The sequence below is a fragment of the Phalacrocorax carbo genome, chromosome 8 (assembly GCF_963921805.1).
Source record: "Phalacrocorax carbo chromosome 8, bPhaCar2.1, whole genome shotgun sequence".
NCBI classification, from domain to species: Eukaryota; Metazoa; Chordata; class Aves; order Suliformes; family Phalacrocoracidae; genus Phalacrocorax; species Phalacrocorax carbo.
Window position 1 is genome coordinate 44,964,519 of NC_087520.1, and position 17,557 is coordinate 44,982,075.

A 17,557-nucleotide genomic window follows, 5' to 3' on the forward strand; every position below is an offset into this window, starting at 1 on the left:
ACATTTGGGAACAGCCTGTCTTCGGAGCGGAGGCGGCTTTGGGCACAGGGAAAACAGGCAGGAGAAGGAGAGCCATCTTCCTGTGGCATTCGCAAATTGGCTGAGGCGCAGAGACCCGTCTGGCAGCCAGGCACAGGGAAGGGAGAAGACGGGCACGGGGAAGGGATGTGCCCGGTCCCCGCTGGGATGGCAGCCACACCGGGCCGCAGCAGCCGTGGTGAAGCTGCTGTCAGTGGGTGCTGATGGTGGAACCGGGGTGGGGAAAGCACTGGGGCTCCCTCTGTGGGGTTCGGAGCTGGGAATGTCCCCCTCGGAAAGCCCGGCCTCCTCCCCACAAGGGCTGGGGAACAGTGCAGGGAAGAGCGCAGGGAGCTGGAAGACCATGCTGGGGAAAGGAGCTCGACTTGAGGCGGCTGCCCCGGTCACCCCGTGCCGGTGTCGGCTGCACCACGGCCGCTCCTACTCACCCCGGTTCACCCCTGGCTTGGCTACATGAAGGGAAGTGTTGGGGGGACTCATGAGGGCCCCTTCCCCTCCGGCACCCCCAGAGGAGGTGACCCTGGCCCTGGGAAGCCAAGGCTCCACAGGACTGTCCCCTTCCTCCTCCCCACCCCAGCCCCTCGGTGCCAGGTGCTCTGCCCCAGGCATCACCTGTGCCCCGGCCGCAGGGACCAGAGCCCCCCCTCCTCGCGCCCGAGCCCCCAGACACACCCCAGTGGGTGTTCAGGGATTGTTTATTTAAAACAGCAGAAGGTGGTGAACAGGAGTTGGGAGAAAAGGCAAATGAGACAAGCTTTAAAAAAACCACACAAATGAAACCACAGAGAAACACCACACTGAAATAAGGAGCATTTCCAGGGGTCGGGGCTCCCTGGGTGTGTCCCGGCCCCCAGCCCCACAGCTGACCCCCATGCAGGGCCAGGCTGCCTGGCCCTGGTAGCATTCCTGCTCCGTGGTACAGGCACAAATCTCTGCTGGGGCCCCTGCTTTCTGCCCAGCCCACGGGAAGGAGGCCCAAGATCTGATGCTCCATCATGCACAAGTGACTTTCTCCCTTTCTCCCCCTCCACGGTCACCTCTGTCGGTCACTAGCCACGCCCTGCCAAGGTCACTCAATGCAAGAATAATGAAAACCAAAAGTGTTTTGTATTGCAAGTGCTAGGGAGATGGCCCCTGACCCACGGCAAATCCTGCCCAGAGGCAGCCCGGGAGGTGAGCCAGCTCTGGGAGCTGCCTCCCCCTCCCCGCCATGTTCCCCTTCCTTCCCCCAAGCACAGCCCAGAGCAGCAGCTGTGCATGCCTTGAAATTCCCTTCCAACGCGATGGATCAGAGCTGCCCTACTGCAGCGGGGCCAACCGCCCGCTCCTGGCACAGCTCAGCGCTGCACAGCACCGCGGCAAGAAGCTAAAGGTTCCTCCTCGTGACAGCTAAAGGAAACTACATTTCCTTCCCAACAAGCTTCCCGGAAACCCAGCAGCTCAGTCGTGCCTGGGAGTGCCAGAGGAGAAGGGGCACAGATTTCAGCCCCCAGGGGAGGCTCCGAGGGACGAGCAGCCACGTTTCCCCGGGAGCAGCGGATGAGCGGGGAGGCTGCGGTGCCCTGGACGCAGCCCTCGCTCAGCCAGCTCAGTGCCAATCTCAGAGCAGCTGCCGCGAGGTGGGGAGGGCAGAGAGGGAACGGCAGCAGATAGCCAGGGGACGAGCCGCAGCCAGCGCAGGCCGACACGCTCTCAGGACAGTTTAGCATTTGCTGTCACACCCAGCCAGGGGACATTTGGGGACGAGGCTGTGGCCACCACAGCTGCGAGCCCAGGGCTGGAAGCAGCTGTGATCCCCTCCCAGGTGCTGGATGTCAAGCAGTGGCGGGTCCACATGGGACGTCAGGGCCTGGATAACTGTTTCCAGACCGCAGCAGCCGGAGATGGGGAGCGGGTGGATTTACAGGCAAACACAGAAGGGCTTGAGCAGGGCAGGACAAGCACTTCAAAGGTCACTTTGTGGTATGGAGCTCCGGGGAGGTCTGGCCCGGCAGGAGAGTGAGTGGCAAGGTGAAGTCTGCAAACAAGGGCACTCGGATATGGCTCGGGAAGGTCACTGCGAGGGAAGAGATGCCACGGCGTAACCTTCCCTTCCTGCAAGGCACTAACCTTCCCAGAAACACCACAGCCAGGAAAACAACCTTTCCCAAACCGCTGCCAGAGGAAGGCAGCCCTGTGGGGATCCCCTGCTCCTTGTAAACAGCTCCCTGCTGCGGGCCCCGAGGGACGCGGAGCTCAGAGAGCCGGTCTGAGACAGCTAACGACAGAAGCGTGCCACGCGCAGAGGAGTCAGGCGAGCAGCACCCCAGAACGCACCGCGACCCGCTTCCAGAAGGACTGCTTTAGTGTTACACCAGGAGCGGGAGGTTGTGTCATGGGACGCTGCTAGATACCAGCAGCAACCCTCAACTGAAAAACACCCTGAAAGCAGAACCAGCAAAGCATCCCTCAAGCCCAGAAGAGGCCGTCTCTGCTCAGAACCCCCCTGCCAGGGTTGCTGCCTGTCCTGGGAACAGTCGTCACTGCTGCACCCCAAAAGAAGAGTCTAACCGCAGGCGGGCAGGGCTGGGGACGTGCTGCTGGAGGAGGGGGAGGCCGGCTCTGCCCGGCTGGTGGGTCAGAGCAAGGATGTAGCAGAAGTGGGGAAGGAGTCCCAGGCCCCTCCAGCCCACGTGCCATCCCACCAGAGCAGGGCAGCAGTCCGCAGCGGCCACAGGAGACCTTAATTCCGCAAGGCGGCCAACCTGGAAGGGAGAACACGAGGGAAGCGACGTGAGAGCAGCACGGGATGGCCATGACTCGGGGGGACCCATCTGCCCACGCGTGCAGGGAACGTCTCTGCCCAAAAACCTCCCTCCTGCGGCAGAGGTGCAAGAAATCCTGCCCCGGAGCAGGAGGCCGCAGCTGCCTGGGGGTGTTGCGGAGCACCCGTCATCAACACAGGGGTTCCCGGCTTCCCTTTGGGTGCCTCGCCACTGCAGCCCGCCTGGTGCCTCTCCCCAGGGAGCACACCGCAGCGGGGGGGCGTCCCCAGACGGACCCCAGCGGCAGCTGCGTGGGGAGCAGCAGGGAGGGATTGGGGAGAGGAAGCTCATCAGCTTCTCCTGGGGCAGTTCCAGGGAGACAGCCTGTTCCCGGCACTGTTGGAAGGTCAGCGCCAAGCGTTCCCGGAGCAGCAGCAGCTGCGTGAGGGCGAGCACAGAGCAGGGAGAGGCTGTTTTGCACCTTGTCAAGGAGAGCTCGCTGCTGAGTGCCAGGAGCCACCCCCTCTCTCGGTCCTGCAGCCCCAAATGGCTGTCTCGCCTGCCTGCGTGGGTTACCACGGGACCCACTGGGCTCCAGCTCGCCTGGACATGAGAGAGGGGGCTCAGCACCCGCTTGCCCTGCCACGATAAGGTGACTCATTCCCTTCATAGCAGTGAGGGATCCCTGGGAAGGATTCAAATCACCTCGACACAAGGCAAAGGACCCAGGAAAGAACAAACCTCCGCGACAGCTGGTCTTCCTGGCTGCGAACCGAGCTCTCCCCGACTGCCGAAGCCCCCTCGGGGAGCTGGTTGAGCTGGTCCATGATCTCCAGGCCATTCTCCTCCGCAATCTGGACGATGAGGCTGTCCACCTGCTCCTGCGGCGTGGTCAGCGTGGTAGCAGAGCTCATGGAGTCCTCCATGACCTGCGAGGGAGACAGCCTGTCACCCCGTCCCACCGGCAGAGCCACGCAGCCCAGCCCGGCTTCTTCCCCCAAAGAACCGTCTGCCGATCCCGTGTCGCTGCCAGCCCCCTCAGCCAGAACAGCCTCCAGCTGGACAGCCGGGCTGCAGCAGAGCGGTGCGAGGTCCGGTTTGGCCACAGACCCTCTCCAAGTAACAGCTAGCTATGACACAGGGGACAGCTGCCCTCCCTCCTCTCCCCATCTGCCTCTTCCCCATCAGGCAGTGGAGACGCGTCTCCCTCAGCGTCTCTCACATCCCTCAAATGCAGAGAACACAACTGTGTGAACAGCTTGGGTAGTTGCCCACACCAGAGGCTGGAGTCCCCGAGGGGAAGAGAGCATGGCTGCAGAAGCCCGAGGTACCGCTGGGACCCGGCTCCCTCCCGGGAGGCAGCACATCTGCAGACCCCGCAGGAGACAAGCCCACCCACCCGAAGGTGGCAGCTCCCAGCCCTCCCGGACCCCTCCGAGGCCACACCAGCACTTACCGACGTATGAACGTCCAAATTCTGAACCTGCTGCTCGAATTTATCCATCACCGCAGACACCTTCTGCAGGTCCATGGAGCTCAGAGCCTTGTCCAAGGCCTTGGTCACCTGTGCCATGTTTTTCGTCACCTGCAAGAGGAGATTGCTTCGTGGACGCTCCCCGAACACGAGGGACATCGCTGCTGAGAGCAAAACCCAGGACAGCAAGAGAGACAGCAGCGTTTCTGGTGCTCACAGCAGCGTTACAAGGCGGGACAGGCTCTGCCTCTCCGCAGGCAGCAGGTTTCTCCAGCCAAATGCAGCCACCAAAGACCTCAGGTAGCGCTCTGGGCTGGACAGGGCCTAGCCCACCACCCTCATCATGCCGTGAGGCAAAAGGCCCCAGGCATGAGCCCTTCTCCTGCCTGCGCAGCCACAGGTTAAGGATTTAACCCAAACCCGCAACGGAGCAGCCCCGCTGGACTGGCTGCACTGGAGCGAGGGGCTCCGAGCGAACTGCGAGGCACGGTGAGGGTGTCTTCCAGGGAGAGGGAAGTCTGAGGCAGCTCACAGGGGCGGGAGGGGAAGAGCCACCATTCGCTCACTCAGTGCAGGGCACAGGCAGGTCCCGAATCCCCGCACAGAGGCTCTTACCCCCTTCATCGTCACCGCCGTCTGGACCTTGGAGGCCACCGCGTCCACCCGGGAAGACATGCGGAGCCAGTTAAGCCCCTCGTTCTTCTTGCGGATGGCATTCTCTGCGTAGACGCGGGCACACTCCACGTTCTTCTGCTGAAGAGCCTGGAGGGGCAAAGGGCGACCGCTTGCACAGGGGATCCACTGCAGCTTCGTAAATGGGAGCGCTCAGGTTCTGCCGGGCTGGTTCCCAGCAGGAAAAGCTCAGAAAACAGTTCTAACAACTCGAACTCGGTTTTGAGTCACCCTCCAAATGCCAGATGGGAATTTTGTCCCTCTTGGCATTGCCGGGATGTGCCGCAGCCATCCGGCAGGCTCGAGAGCTGAGGGTGGGTCTCAAAACCCGTGGGGACAGAGCTGGTGGGTGTGGGGGGGTCCCTGCCCCGGTCCCTCAGGGAAGGCACTGGACAAGGCAGGGTGGGATCCGCGGCTGCCAGCAGCTCCCCACGCCAGGGGCGAGCTCCCACCCACCTTTTTGACTTTGGCTTGCTCGGCCTTGGAGTCTTTCTCAGCTTTTTTGGCGAGTTTCTCCAGCTGCTTCGCTGTGAACTGTGGAAAAAACTACAGGTTAGTGCCGGGGGCAGCAGTGCAGAACCGGGGACCCACCGGGGCTGCCTCCTCCAGCTGCGGCAGGGAGGAACCGGCTCCCAGAGCTCCCGGGCAACTAGGAAACCCATTTTTCCCCCGCTTCCGAGAAGAGGAAGGCCAGGAACGGCAGCCCCGGTGACAAACCCAGGTAACGGGCTCCCTCTTCCCGCAGCCGCCGGTATCGGCGGGGATCCCGCGGCACCCCCAAGAAGGCGGATCTCCACAGGCCGGGGCCTCCTTCTGTCACGGGGGCCCCGACGAGGCGTGACTCAGCGGGCGGGACGGTCCCCGGGGGAGGAGGACGCCATCACCGGTCCTCCGGTACCGGAGATACGGGGCGGAGAGCTGAGAGCCCACCGCCGCCCTCACCTTCAGCTGGAAGAGCGTGTCTGAAAGGGAAGGAGAACAGAGGCTCAGGGACGGCACACTGCGGCAACACCGGGACCGGAACCGGGACCGGAGACCGGCTTAGCCCCAGCCCCAGTCGCCGGCCTCCAGTCCCAGTCCCGGTCCCGGTCCCAGTCCCAGCCTCGACCTCGGCCCCACCCCATCCATCAGGCCAAGCCCCCCACATCCCCACCCCCACAAATCCCGTAGCGGCGGAGCCGCCTTTTCCCGCCTACCCACCCTTACCGTCCATCCTGCTCCGCCGCCGCTTCCGGGTTCTGCCACCGTTTCCGGGTTCTACCGCCCGCCGCTTCCGGGATGCGCGCGTCGGTTTCTCGCGAGAGCGCCAGGCGGCGGAGGGGGAGATCACGTGGGCGGGCCAGGTGGGAGGAGTCATGTGGGGGCGTGGTCACGAAGCTGAGGGGACCGGGCTGGAGGTGTGGCCAAAAGGGGGCGTGGCCTACGGGCCTAGCAACCGTTGCCAACGCTGGGGGTGGTGTACGGCGCGCATGCGTAGAGAGGTGCGGGCCGCAAGGTGGTGATGCGCATGCGTCTAGCGTCATGACGCATGCACGGTGCCGGTCATGGCGGAGGGGGGCTCGGCCGAGGGGGAGCTGGAGCCGCTGCGGCTGCGGCGGCTTCGTGGTGAGGGGTTCTTCGAAGTGCCGGCGGCCGACAGGGTGAGGGGGCCGGGGCCGCGTGGGCCGACGGAACCGCGGCCTCGGGAGGGTGGCCGGGGTGGGCAGGGGGTCCCGGAGGCCTCAGGGCCAGAGGGGCGGGTAGGCCCGGGGTCTGCTGGGGAGGACGGCCGGTTCCCCCGGTTCCCCCTCGCCGGGGCGGGGGGTGCTGGGGGCGGGGAGGCCCCTCGGGGGTGGGCTGCCGGGGGCTGGGGCGGCTCAGGAGCCGCCGCGGCCTCCGCCGGTGCTCCTGCGGCGGTTTGGAAATGCCGGTTGGCTCCGTGACCGCCGGAGAGGGACCCGGCGGAGAGCCCTCGCTTCGGGCGTCAGTCCCTGCCGGGGCCGTGCGTCCCTGGGAGGGTGGGCGAGAAAGAACTGAGGGCTGCCCCAGGGCCGGCGCTTGCCTCTGACATGGCTCTTCGGTTCCAGCTGGGGAGATGCCGGAGCGTGAAGGAGTTCGAGAAGCTGAATCGCATCGGAGAAGGCACCTATGGCATAGTGTGTAAGTGTGGCACCGGCTGCGGCACCGGGCCTGGGGCAGAGCTGGTTCCCCAGCGGAAGGAGGCCTGCAGCCCTTCCACTTGCATCCCAGCAGCGGGAGCACCCTAGGCTGCTAGAGAGGGTCCAGAGGAGGCTGCGGGGTTGGGGAAGGGTTTAGAGGGGAAACCGTACGAGGAGTGGCTGGAGTCCCTGGGTTTGTTCAGCTGGAGCAGGGGAGGCCGAGGGCAGCCTCATGGCGCTCTGCAGCCCCCTCCCGAGGGCAGGAGGAGGGGCAGGGCTGGTCTCTGCTCTCTGGTGACCAACGCCAGGCCCCGAGGGAATGGCAGGGAGATGTGCCAGGGGAGGGTTAGGCTGGGCATTAGGAGGTTCTTCCCCCAGAGGGTGGTGGAGCCCTGGCACAGGCTCCCCAGGGAGGCATCACGACACCAGCCTGGCGATATTCCAGAAGCCCTTGGACAAGGCCCTCAGAGACACGGTGTGAATTTGGGGTGCCCTGTGCAGGGACAGGAGCTGGGCTTGATGGCCCTTGTGGGTCCCCTTCCCACTCAGGGCATTCTGTCATGATTCTGGCCATGTGGGGACTGAGGCTCACGGGAGGTTCATCAGCCCCAGCTCACAACAAAACCAGCGTTTGTCTCCTGAGTGTTTGTCCCTGAGTGTGTGGCCTCTGCTGCTCTTCCAGACCGGGCCCGGGACACCGTGACAGATGAGACCGTGGCACTGAAGAAGGTGCGGATGGACAACGAGAAAGATGGTAATGGTGGAGCCGGGGAGCTGTGGCAGGGGTGGCTCTGGGGGCGGCGGGAGGGAGCGGCCCTGCAGCACAGCTGTTGCTCTCCCCAGGAATGCCCATCAGCAGCCTGCGGGAGATCACCCTGCTCCTGCAGCTCCGGCACCCCAACATTGTGGAGCTGAAGGAGGTGGTTGTAGGGAACCATCTGGAGAGGTGAGAGTCTCCTCCCTTTGTCCTCCCCTCATCTCCTGCCCTCTCAGCCTTTCAGACCCATCTCCCTCCCCTAGGCCGCCTCTCATAGCGCAGGCAAGTGCTGGGGCACCAGAGTGGGGTCCCGGGGAGGCTCCTGACTGTGTCTTGTCTGTAACAGTATTTTCCTGGTGATGGGCTACTGCGAGCAGGACCTGGCCAGCCTCCTCGAGAACATGCAGACGCCTTTTTCAGAGGCTCAGGTAAAAGTTGGGCTAAGCTTTAGGCATGTCGCCCCTGAGAGGGTGCTGCCACTCCCACCGCAGCTGCCGGCATGGACTTTTTGATCCCTGGGCATCCTCAGCTGGGGAGCACCGGCTGAGCTGGGACCCCTGGGGAGCACGGGCTCCCACAAAACGCTCCAGGGACTTCCCTGGCTGGGTTTTCGACTGGAGCAAACTGGCAAAGAAACAAGATCTGGGAGAAAGTGTGCCCTAGGCAGCCTGGGACCCACTTCTGGGGGGGGATGTGGGGCCTGACGTGCTGCCAAGCAGTGACAAATGCGGCAGACTGCAGGGCGCCCGCGTGGGTGTAACCTCTGTGGGGGTTTGCCGGGCTGGCGCTGCTCTCCCAGAGGTTGGTGCTCCTGTCCTCTGTCTCCAGGTGAAGTGCATCATCCTGCAAGTCCTCAAGGGCTTGCAGTACCTTCATGAGAACTATATCATCCACAGGTGAGAGCACGAGGATGGACAGATGGGGTAGGAAGGGGATGTGGGCAGAAGGAAGTGTCCTCCTTTGCTGCCTGCCGTGGAATGAGGAGCACTGTGTGGGCAAACAGGTGGCCCTGTGTGGGAGCGCTGGCGAGGCAGGGATGCCATCGGGTCTTGGGATTTGCTTCTCCTCATGACGGCTCAGCTCTGGGGGGGCTCTGCAGCAGCCCACAGCCCTGGGGGAGCACAGGCCCAGGAGGAGCTGTGCCTGGAGGACGGTGCTGACCGGCCGCTCTCTGTGCCCTGGCAGGGACCTGAAGGTGTCCAACCTGCTCATGACTGACAAAGGCTGTGTGAAGATAGGTGAGCCCCTGGCAGCTGCGCAGCCGGCTGCCACCGCGTACGCACCCAAAGCTCCCCCTCCGTGCTGTGGGACGATCAGAGCAAGGAGCTTTTGCCTGTCTCCTCACCTCACGTCTCCTCTTACAGCCGATTTTGGACTGGCACGTACCTACGGGATGCCGCCGAAGCCAATGACCCCCAAAGTTGTGACGCTCTGGTGAGCGGCCGGTGGCGGGGGGCCGAGTCCTTGCGGTGCGGCGGTGGCTTCCTTCGCGCCAGCTCCGCCGCGGTCCCCTTGAGCCGGTGCTGTCCCCTGCGCAGGTACCGCGCGCCTGAGCTGCTGCTGGGGATGACGACCCAGACCACCAGCATCGACATGTGGTAAGGAGAGGGCAGGAGGGGGCCGGGGGGGCCCCAAACCCACAGCGGGGGTTGATGGCAGGGCTCCTCCTGCCCCTCCTGACTCTTGGACATCATCTGCTCTGCAGGGCTGTGGGCTGCATCCTTGCCGAGCTGCTGGCCCACAAGCCGCTGCTGCCGGGCACCTCTGAGATCCACCAGATCGACCTCATCGTGCAGCTCCTGGGGACGCCCAATGAAAACATCTGGCCGGTGAGAGCGAGCCCCCGCCTGCCGCCGGCTCTGCCCGCTCCCCCTGCCGCCGCCTCACGCTCCATCCCCCTCAGGGTTTCTCCAAGCTGCCCCTGGTGAGTCAGTACACCCTGCGGAAGCAGCCTTACAACAACCTCAAGCACAAGTTCCCCTGGCTGTCAGAGGCCGGGCTGCGGCTGCTCAACTTCCTCTTCATGTACGATCCCAAGAAGCGGTAAGAGCCCTCGGCAAGGCCCTGGGGTGGGCAGGGGAGGAGGACACAGAATCATAGAATGCCCTGAGCGGGAAGGGGACCCACAAGGGCCATCGAGCCCAGCTCCTGTCCCCGCACAGGACACCCCAAATTCACACCGTGTCTCTGAGGGCCTTGTCCAAGTGCTTCTGGAACATCGCCAGGCTGGTGCCGTGATGCCTCCCTGGGGAGCCTGTGCCAGGGCTCCACCACCCTCTGGGGGAAGGACCTTCTCCTAATGCCCAGCCTAACCCTCCCCTGGCACATCTCCCTGCCGTCCCCTCGGGGCCCTGGCGTTGGTCACCAGAGAGCAGAGACCAGCCCTGCCCCTCCTCCTGCCCTCGGGAGGGAGCTGCAGAGCGCCATGAGGCTGCCCTCGGCCTCCCCTGCTCCAGCTGAACAACCCCAGGGACTCCAGCCGCTCCTCGCACGGTTTCCCCTCTAAACCCTTCCCCAACCCCGCAGCCCTCCTGGACACTCCAGTAGCTTTAATACCCTTAATGTCCTGTGGCACCCAACGCTGCCCACAGCGCTCGACATCGTGCCACCCACCCCCGTGGCAGGGCTGTCCCCAGGGTTGGGGGAGGTCAGCGCCTTCGCGGGCTGCCTGCCACATTCCCTTGTCCCCACAGGGCGACAGCAAAAGACTGCCTGGAGAGCTCCTACTTCAAGGAGAAGCCCCTGCGTAAGTAAATCCCCCCCAGGGCGGGGCTGGGGTGCTCTGCACCCCGCTGACCCCCCTCCCTGCCCCACAGCCTGCGAGCCGGAGCTGATGCCCACCTTCCCGCACCACCGCAACAAGCGTGCAGCCAGCACCAGTGCGGGGCCCGAGAGCCAGGCGAAGCGTGGCAAGCCCTGAGGCCCGTCCCGCAGGAGGCGTGGCGTGCACCAGCCAGGACGGCTCTCCTCAGCCGAAAAGCGCCAGCGCCGTGGGCTCCATCCCCTCCGGGACGGTGCCTGAATTCAATTCCCCGCACTGGTGTGGGGAACAGCCCGGCTGTGGCAGGGAGCACTGCAACCCCACCCCCCGCCCTGGAGCTGGGTGAGGGCGGCCCCGGGAGCTGTGGGCAGATTTCAGCCCTGCGCCTGCCTCCTCCCGGCAGTGGGGGCAATGAGAGATGGAGCTGGGGTGAGGCCGGGGTGCCGGCAGGGCCAGCCCTGCCCCGTGGGGGCCCTTGGCCGGGGCTGGCTGCATGGGGTGACCCTGACTTTGCCATCAATAAAAGCATCTGCCAGCAGCAGGGAGCGAATGGCCTCATTCTTTGGTTCCAGCTGGGCCGGGAGAAGCCGTGGTCCCCTCTGCTTCCCTCATGCCCTGAGGATGGCCCTGGGCTCTGCCTCTCAAAATGGGCCCTCAGGGGAGCCTGGCCCCGCTTTCCCAGGAGGCGAGAGCTGCCGTTCCCCGCGTCAGGGCAGGAGCAGACCACCACACTGCGAGGCAGCCGCACTTTACTGAGATGCATTGAGCTGTTTACAGAGGGAGCGCTGGGGGCCGGAGCTGGGACTGGTCCTTGTGCGGTGGCGAAGCAGAGCATGGCACAGGCCCTGTTACCTCCCGGTGGAGCGAGTTCGGGGTGCCTTGGGCAGCAGGGTGGCTGTCCCCATCCCCCTCCAGCCGCAGGGGGGCAGCTCCACTATGCCCAGGGGCCAGAGCCATCAGCCAGCAGCATGTCCACTTCTGTCCGCTGCAGCCAGAGCCGCTGCTGCCTCTCGCTGCGCAGCTCCTGCCCACGGTGGCGGCTGCGGCAGGCCTGCCCAGCCGCGCAGGCGCCGGCGTGGAGCTGCTGGCAGGTGGTGCAGCAGTAGGAGGGCAGCGTGCCCCGGCGCAGGCAGGAGTGCAGCTGGTAGCAGGGCAGCTCAGGGGCTTCTTGGGGTGGGGCGGCAGCAGGGGACAAATCCTGGGGGTCTCCTGGCCCTGGGGAGCTTCTGCTCCCCACAGCCACGGCGGAGAGTGGGCCACCGGCCCTGCTGCGCTCCTGCTCCAGGAAGAGGTGAGAGGAGGGGTCCGGGTCAGGGCTGCTGACAGAGGGCAGCGGCTCCTGCCTGCGCTCACCATCGCTGCAACAGTCCCAGCCCCTCCTGGGCATGTCCTGAGCCCGCCGTGGGCTGCTGGGGTCCCTCCACGGTGCTGGGCGGGCTGCGTCCTCTCCCCCCACATCCCTGGGGCTGGTTGGCGTCTCCTGGTAGATATCCATGCTGTCGCCGCAGCCAGCGGCCGCCTCATGCTGCGTCCCCAGCCGCTGCAGCATCTCCACGCAGGCCTCCACGTCCCCGGCAAGCTGGCGCGCCTCCAGGAGGTCCTCAGCGCGCAGCCGGCGTGGCTGTAGCCGCAGCACCACCTCTGCCAGGATCTCACACTCCAGCCGGCAGGCAAAGAAGCCGCAGGCGGCAGCGGCCAGCTCGGGCCCGGGGAGCGGCCGGGCAATGGCCAGGCACTGCGGGTCACGCTGTTCGTAGCCCAGCCGGCCGAAACTCCGCACCAAGTCGGCTTCGGGGAGCGCTGGGCGCAGCAAGTGCACATAAGCCCCGGAGAAGGTCTGCAAGGAGAACGGGGCCACAATGGAGGTGTGCTGTCACCCCACCACGGCCCCCACTGCGGCCTGTGAGTCCTCACCTGGACAGTGCCAAACTCCTTGCGCCAGGGGAAGAGGTAGAGGTTGACGGCTGCCAGCTCCAGGAGGCGGAAGGCGCTGGCCAGACCCTGCAGTGCCAGCCCCAGATCGGGGCGGCCCCGCAGCCCCTGGGAGAGCAGGGCCGCAGCGTCGTCCTGCAGGGCCCCCAGCAGCGCTGGTTCCTGCCGCAGCCGCTGCCGCAGCCTCTCCCCGAAGGACGGGTCGGAGCAGGTGCCGGCGCGGCCCCGGCGGAACTCCCGCTCCAGGCAGCGCTGGTACTCCTGCCGCAGCGCCGAGCCCGCGCACATCCTGGGGGTGCGGCAGCGTCAGCCCCAGCCCCCAGCGCTGGCCCCAATACCAGCCCCCGGCACCCAACGCTGACGCCCAACGCTGACCCCTCCCCAGCGCCAACACCCAACACCCAAAGCCAACACCGACCCCGACCCCCAACACCGACACCCAACGCTGACCCCCCCCCAACACCGACCCCAACACCCAACTCCGACACCCAACACCGACCCCAACACCCAACTCCGACACCCAACACCCGAAGCCAACGCCCACCCCGACCCCCAACACCTCCCTCCCCCCCTCCGCACCTGCCGGTCAGGCCCGGCCCCGCGCTCCGCTCAGGCTCCCCTTCCGCTTCCGGCGCCACGCCCACCACCGCGGTGACGCCATGCAGAGGGGCGTTACCCACCCCGCGGCTCCGCCCCAGTAGGCGGGGCTTTAACCCGGCGCCCACAGCGCCCCCTGGGGGCCGGGCGGACGAGGAGCACCGGCAGCGCTCCCCGTGTGGGACGCGGATCCCTGAGACCCCTCGGGGCCCCCCACCCCGCCCCGGTCACCCCCTCTCCCCCCCCGAGAGGGGGCGCAGCACCTGCCCCCGGGGGTCCTGAAGAGGGTCCCCCGCCGTGGCCGCTCACTGCAGGGACTCCAGGTAGGACAGCGCGCTCTGCAGCGAGGTCAGGCAGTACCCCTCCTCCCCGATCAGGTACCTGCAAGGCACGCCATCACCGCCACGGCCACCGGGACACCGCCACGGCCGCCGCACCGCAGCCCTGCGCCCGCAGCGCCCGCCAGGCTCCCCTCCAGCACCCCGTCCCCGAGTGCCTACCCCTCGTGGATGAACTCCTCCAGGGCGGCGCACTCGGAGAGCAGCTGGGGCAGCCCCGTCTGCAGCACCACGTAGGACAGGATGGGCAGCAGGTCGTCCGCCCCACTGCCGCCAACGGGAACCATGAGACCCACAGGGAATGGGAACCGTCAGCCCCACCGGCAACAACAGGAACCATCAGCCCCACCAGCAACAAGAAACAGTGGCCCCGGCACCCCACCAGCAATGGGAACCCCCAGCCCCGCATCACCCCGAGCACCCCGCTCCCTGCCACGGCCCCGGCTCTGCTCTGCCCCTGCCCCCGCCGCGTCCCCGCTGCCCCCCACACTCACATGGCAGCAGAGGCGGGGGTCCGGCCATCCCGAGCACCGCAGTACTCCTCGGCGCACTCGCAGATGCCGCGCAGGGCTCGCACTGCAGCACAGAGTGGGTGCTGAGGGTCACCCTGCCAGCCTCCCCGGACCCCACCCCGTCAGCCCAGACCCCCGGCCCCGCACCGATGCACTCCAGCTTCCGGCGGGGACAGGTCTCCAGCGGGATGAGGCGCAGGGCCTCGACAGCGGAGCTGTACGCGGAGCGGCCGGGGGCCGGGGGGAAGAGCCGGGAGGACAGCCCCATGTCGGCAGGGCCAGCGTGCCGGTGCCGCTCCATGCTCCGGGCCAGGGCTGCCTCACGGGGCCGGTGGACACTCCTGCGGGCAGAGAGGCAAGGGGCTGCTGGGGACGGGGATGGGGGGCCACGGGGGGCCCAGCCCTGGGGGTGTGGTACCTGTAGAGAGCCAGCAGCGGGGCCCACAGTGGGGGGAAGAAAGCCTCCTCCAGGCAGGCGAGGCACTGGTCCTTGCCAGCAGCGGTGTTGAGCCCCTCGAAGGCCAGCAGCGTCAGGGACAGCAGCCTGTCTGGGAAGAGCTGAGTTACGCAGCACGCTCGGCAGGCGCCCGCAAGGTCCCCCAGTCCTCCCCATCCTGCACCCTGAGTTCACCCCAGCTAAAAAAATGGGGTGCAGGGGTCCCCCTCCTCCCCCAGAGAGCCCATCATTGGGGAGAGCCCCCCGACCCCAGCAGCCGTCCCTCACCGATGGCGTTGTGGATGTCCCGCACGATGCCCTTCAGCTGCTCCGGCAGCGCCGTCTCCTGCCGGGGGCCGGCCAGGGGCTCCCCGGGGGTCCAACCCTCGGGCGAGGCCAGGAATCGCTCCAGGTCCTCGAAGGAGCTCTCCCGGGGGGTCTGGGGGGCAGCCGCCGGCCCCAGCCAGCCACCCTCTGCCCTTGGGGTGCCAGGGCCGCCATCAGCAAGAGGCGTGCTGGACAGGCTGTGCCGCAGCGCGGCCGGGCCGTGCTCCGGCACCGAGAACATGCAGTGGAGGCTGCGGGAGGCTCGGAGCCGGCGTCCCCCCGGCTCGGCGGGCAGCGAGCCCCCTGCATCCAGCGAGAGGAAGGAGAGGCCAGTGGGGGAGGCGGGAGTGGCGTCGGCAGCGCTCTGGCTGACGGCCGGGTAGAGGCGGGCGTACACTGCACACTGCAGCTGCCGCAGGAGCCGGGCGATGGGGTGCTCAGGGAAGCTGGCAGCATTGAGAGGGGGTGGGCACGGGGCACTGGCAAGCGGCCGTGGCCCCCCTCGCTCCGAGCAGGGCCCTTTCCCGCCCCAGCGCTTACCTGAGGAGGGAGGAGAAGAGCCCCGACACCAGGGAGAGGTCTGCCGGGCTCCGCTTCAGCCTGGCTTTCCACTGCCTCGGCCAGTCCTGGGGAGCATCCATGGCCGGTCAGTGGCGATGGCACGGCACCCTGCCTGCCCGGTGCCTGGGGACAGCACACCACCCTGCCCCAGCAGCACCCAGGGGTGTCAAGGCCTCCATCCCCACAGCACCCGAGGACGGCACGCAACCCGCACCCATGGCACAGTCCTCTGTCCCCATGGCAGCTGCCTCCGGTGCATACTCACGTGATCCTGCTCGTACTCGAGGATGGCAGCGTAGAGGGCTCTCTGCTCCTGCTCCTCGGGGGTGAGGGCCACGCTGCTGGAGAATCTCCTGGAGTGCAACGGTCCCGGGTGAGGGCACCGGCCAGGGTAGCCCTGCGCCCCTGGGGTCCCCGCTGTGACGCTCCCGCTCACCTGTTGGCAGCCTCCTGCAGCCGCAGCCGCCGCTCCTCCATTTTCCGCTGCAGCTGAGCCATGTCAGGGTTAAGGCTCCGGAGTCCTCACTGCCGCGGCACCCAGCCAGCACCAGTCACCCACCCCCCTGGCACAACCCACTGCTCTGGCAGAGGATCACAGGATCCAGGGGCTGGGATCAGCCCTTCTCCCACCTCCACCCCCCCGATCAGCCGGCAGCGGGACCCCAAAGCCTGCGTGGGATCGGTGCAGCCCAGGGACGGGGCACGGAGCCTGTGGCAGTGTGTGGGGCTGGGCGGTGTGGGGCGAGGTGCGGGCTGAGGCTCTGCCCTTGCCGGGAAGGATACAGTCTCCTCCCGGGCCTTGGCGATCACCAGGTTCTCCATCATCTGCCGCTGCAGGGACAGCGTCTGTGGAGCAGGCGGTGCGTTGGGGATGCCGGCCCAAAGCCCACGCCACCAGCGTGGCAGGCACAGAGCAGGGGGTCCCCCAGGCACTGCAGGGACCCTCTCCCCTCCCAGCCTGCCAGCAGCAGCCCTCCTGCCCCGGGGGGCTCCCCACTTGCCAGGGAGGTCTTCTGCAGGGCCTGGCTGGGGTTCAGCCGCGCCACCCGCGCCTCGTAGGCAGCCTTCAGCTTCTGGTTCTGCAGAGAGGCCTCCTCCAGTGGCGTCAGCTCCCTGCCGGGGACCAGTCCTCAGCGCCCGCTGCAGGGCGTGGTGACATGACCCGGGGCCCCCACCGGGGACCCCAGCAGAGCAGGACAGGTGCCAGCCCCCCGTGTCGAGCCCACGTACTTCCGTGCACTCTGCGCCTCGGCGATCTGCAGCTTCTGGAAGATCTCTGGCGGTAGGAACGGGGAGAGCTTCCCCCCCTCGTCCGAGAAGACCCGACGGTGCCTGGGGAGGGGAGCAGGGCCCCCGCTCCGCTCCTGCGCCGCCGGTTTCGCCTGGGCTGTCCCTGGGGAGGGAAGGATGGGTCAGCTGCCCCCCACCGCCAGCCTGGCCCCCGGGTGGGTGCCCAGCTCCCCAGAGCAGGACTCCACACCCCCTCACTCACCCAGTGCCGCCGCAATGGACTTGACCCTCTCCAGGCACTGCTCCGCGAGCTTCAGCATCTTCGGGGTGTCGGGGGCGACCCCCTCGCTCCCGTCTGCGGGGAAGGGCAGGGTGTCGGGGTCACCCGCAGGACTCCTACTGCCGGTGCCCACCGACCACGGCGGGGCCCTGGGGAGCGGGGAGGGGGCCCGGGGGGCCGCCGAGGGCACGGGCGGGGGGTCCTGCCCTACCCGTCCCTGCCGCCTCCTCCTGCAGGGCCTGGGCGATGAAGGCGATGCTCTTCAGGTACTCCACGTAGGCCTCCTGCCAGAGAGTGGGGTCTCAGCCGCTGACCCCCCTGTACCCCCAGGCGTCCTGGGATGGGGGGGGCGCAGCCCCGGTGAGACCCCCGGGCCCTACGTGGGGGACAGGATTGGGCCCTTCCCCGGGGGCGGCGGGGCGGAGGGCGGCCCCCAGACCCCGCAGTGTCCCCCGCCGCCTCGGTGGGACCCCGGCCTTCCCGTTGTCCTCGGGGCCGGGGCGGCGGGTGGCGGGGACCCCCGAAGGGGAAGCCGAGCACGGGGGTGCGGGGTGAGGCCCGGGGGGGCTCCCGCTCCGCGCTCACCCGCGGCCGCCCGGCGCTGTCCATCTCCAGGGCGCCGCTCGCCGCCCTCATGGCGGTCTGCAGGGCCCGGCCCGCCCCGGCGCCCCAGGGCCCCCCGGGGCCGCCGCCGGCGCCGCCGCCGCTCGCCGCGGCCATGGCGGCGGCCGCCGCCCGGAACGTTGCGACAGGGCCACG

The 17,557-nt window shown here is 67.3% G+C and overlaps 4 protein-coding genes across 5 annotated transcripts; 1 reads left to right on the forward strand and 3 right to left on the reverse strand.

Annotated features, from left to right (window-relative positions):
* Positions 1-716: 716 nt before the first annotated feature.
* Positions 717-6,301, reverse strand: CHMP1A (charged multivesicular body protein 1A). The gene is made up of 7 exons (XM_064459806.1): positions 6,136-6,301; positions 5,872-5,891; positions 5,386-5,463; positions 4,873-5,019; positions 4,240-4,368; positions 3,525-3,712; positions 717-2,783 (listed from the first exon to the last, which is right to left on the reverse strand). The coding sequence occupies exons 1-7, from the start codon at positions 6,284-6,286 to the stop codon at positions 2,762-2,764; spliced, it is 735 nt and encodes a 244-aa protein (XP_064315876.1). The 5' UTR covers positions 6,287-6,301; the 3' UTR covers positions 717-2,761.
* Positions 6,302-6,419: 118 nt separating this feature from the next.
* Positions 6,420-11,127, forward strand: CDK10 (cyclin dependent kinase 10). Of its 2 annotated transcripts, none has more exons than XM_064459803.1 (13): positions 6,420-6,569; positions 6,996-7,068; positions 7,750-7,821; positions 7,911-8,013; positions 8,171-8,252; positions 8,653-8,720; positions 9,010-9,062; positions 9,189-9,258; positions 9,363-9,422; positions 9,530-9,653; positions 9,728-9,867; positions 10,518-10,570; positions 10,641-11,127. In XM_064459803.1, the coding sequence occupies exons 1-13, from the start codon at positions 6,474-6,476 to the stop codon at positions 10,742-10,744; spliced, it is 1,098 nt and encodes a 365-aa protein (XP_064315873.1). In that variant the 5' UTR covers positions 6,420-6,473; the 3' UTR covers positions 10,745-11,127. The 2 variants fall into 2 exon arrangements, with proteins under 2 accessions (XP_064315873.1, XP_064315874.1); XM_064459804.1 differs by having other exon boundaries at positions 6,453-6,534.
* Positions 11,128-11,519: 392 nt separating this feature from the next.
* SPATA2L (spermatogenesis associated 2 like) lies at positions 11,520-12,805 on the reverse strand. Its single transcript, XM_064459934.1, has 2 exons — positions 12,500-12,805; positions 11,520-12,422 (listed from the first exon to the last, which is right to left on the reverse strand). The coding sequence occupies exons 1-2, from the start codon at positions 12,803-12,805 to the stop codon at positions 11,520-11,522; spliced, it is 1,209 nt and encodes a 402-aa protein (XP_064316004.1).
* On the reverse strand, positions 12,691-17,518 carry VPS9D1 (VPS9 domain containing 1). Its single transcript, XM_064459801.1, has 16 exons — positions 17,384-17,518; positions 17,010-17,082; positions 16,781-16,873; positions 16,519-16,681; positions 16,290-16,401; positions 16,072-16,134; positions 15,725-15,777; positions 15,554-15,641; positions 15,268-15,353; positions 14,689-15,173; positions 14,383-14,512; positions 14,112-14,305; positions 13,947-14,028; positions 13,615-13,719; positions 13,378-13,495; positions 12,691-12,806 (listed from the first exon to the last, which is right to left on the reverse strand). Exons 1-15 carry the CDS (start codon positions 17,516-17,518, stop codon positions 13,420-13,422), a joined length of 1,938 nt encoding a protein of 645 aa, XP_064315871.1. The 3' UTR covers positions 12,691-12,806; positions 13,378-13,419.
* Positions 17,519-17,557: the final 39 nt, after the last annotated feature.

Bases quoted from the DNA above. Each gene is read 5' to 3' on its own strand.
- CHMP1A (XM_064459806.1), bottom strand. From the start codon at position 6,286: ATGACTCCTCCCACCTGGCCCGCCCACGTGATCTCCCCCTCCGCCGCC. The intron at 5,020-5,385 runs GTGGGTGGGAGC...TTGCCCCTCCAG, and splicing joins AGCAAGCCAAAGTCAAAAAG to GCTCTTCAGCAGAAGAACGT. The intron at 2,784-3,524 runs GTTTGTTCTTTC...TCTCCCTTCCAG, and splicing joins GAAGACCAGCTGTCGCGGAG to GTTGGCCGCCTTGCGGAATT.
- CDK10 (XM_064459803.1), top strand. From the start codon at position 6,474: ATGGCGGAGGGGGGCTCGGCCGAGGGGGAGCTGGAGCCGCTGCGGCTG. The intron at 9,423-9,529 runs GTAAGGAGAGGG...TCTGCTCTGCAG, and splicing joins ACCACCAGCATCGACATGTG to GGCTGTGGGCTGCATCCTTG. The intron at 9,868-10,517 runs GTAAGAGCCCTC...TTGTCCCCACAG, and splicing joins ATGTACGATCCCAAGAAGCG to GGCGACAGCAAAAGACTGCC.
- SPATA2L (XM_064459934.1), bottom strand. From the start codon at position 12,805: ATGTGCGCGGGCTCGGCGCTGCGGCAGGAGTACCAGCGCTGCCTGGAG. The intron at 12,423-12,499 runs GTGAGGACTCAC...TTCTCCTTGCAG, and splicing joins AGGAGTTTGGCACTGTCCAG to ACCTTCTCCGGGGCTTATGT.
- VPS9D1 (XM_064459801.1), bottom strand. From the start codon at position 17,518: ATGGCCGCGGCGAGCGGCGGCGGCGCCGGCGGCGGCCCCGGGGGGCCC. The intron at 17,083-17,383 runs GTGAGCGCGGAG...ACTCTCTGGCAG, and splicing joins ACAGCGCCGGGCGGCCGCGG to GAGGCCTACGTGGAGTACCT. The intron at 15,174-15,267 runs GTAAGCGCTGGG...CAATGCTGCCAG, and splicing joins CTCTTCTCCTCCCTCCTCAG to CTTCCCTGAGCACCCCATCG.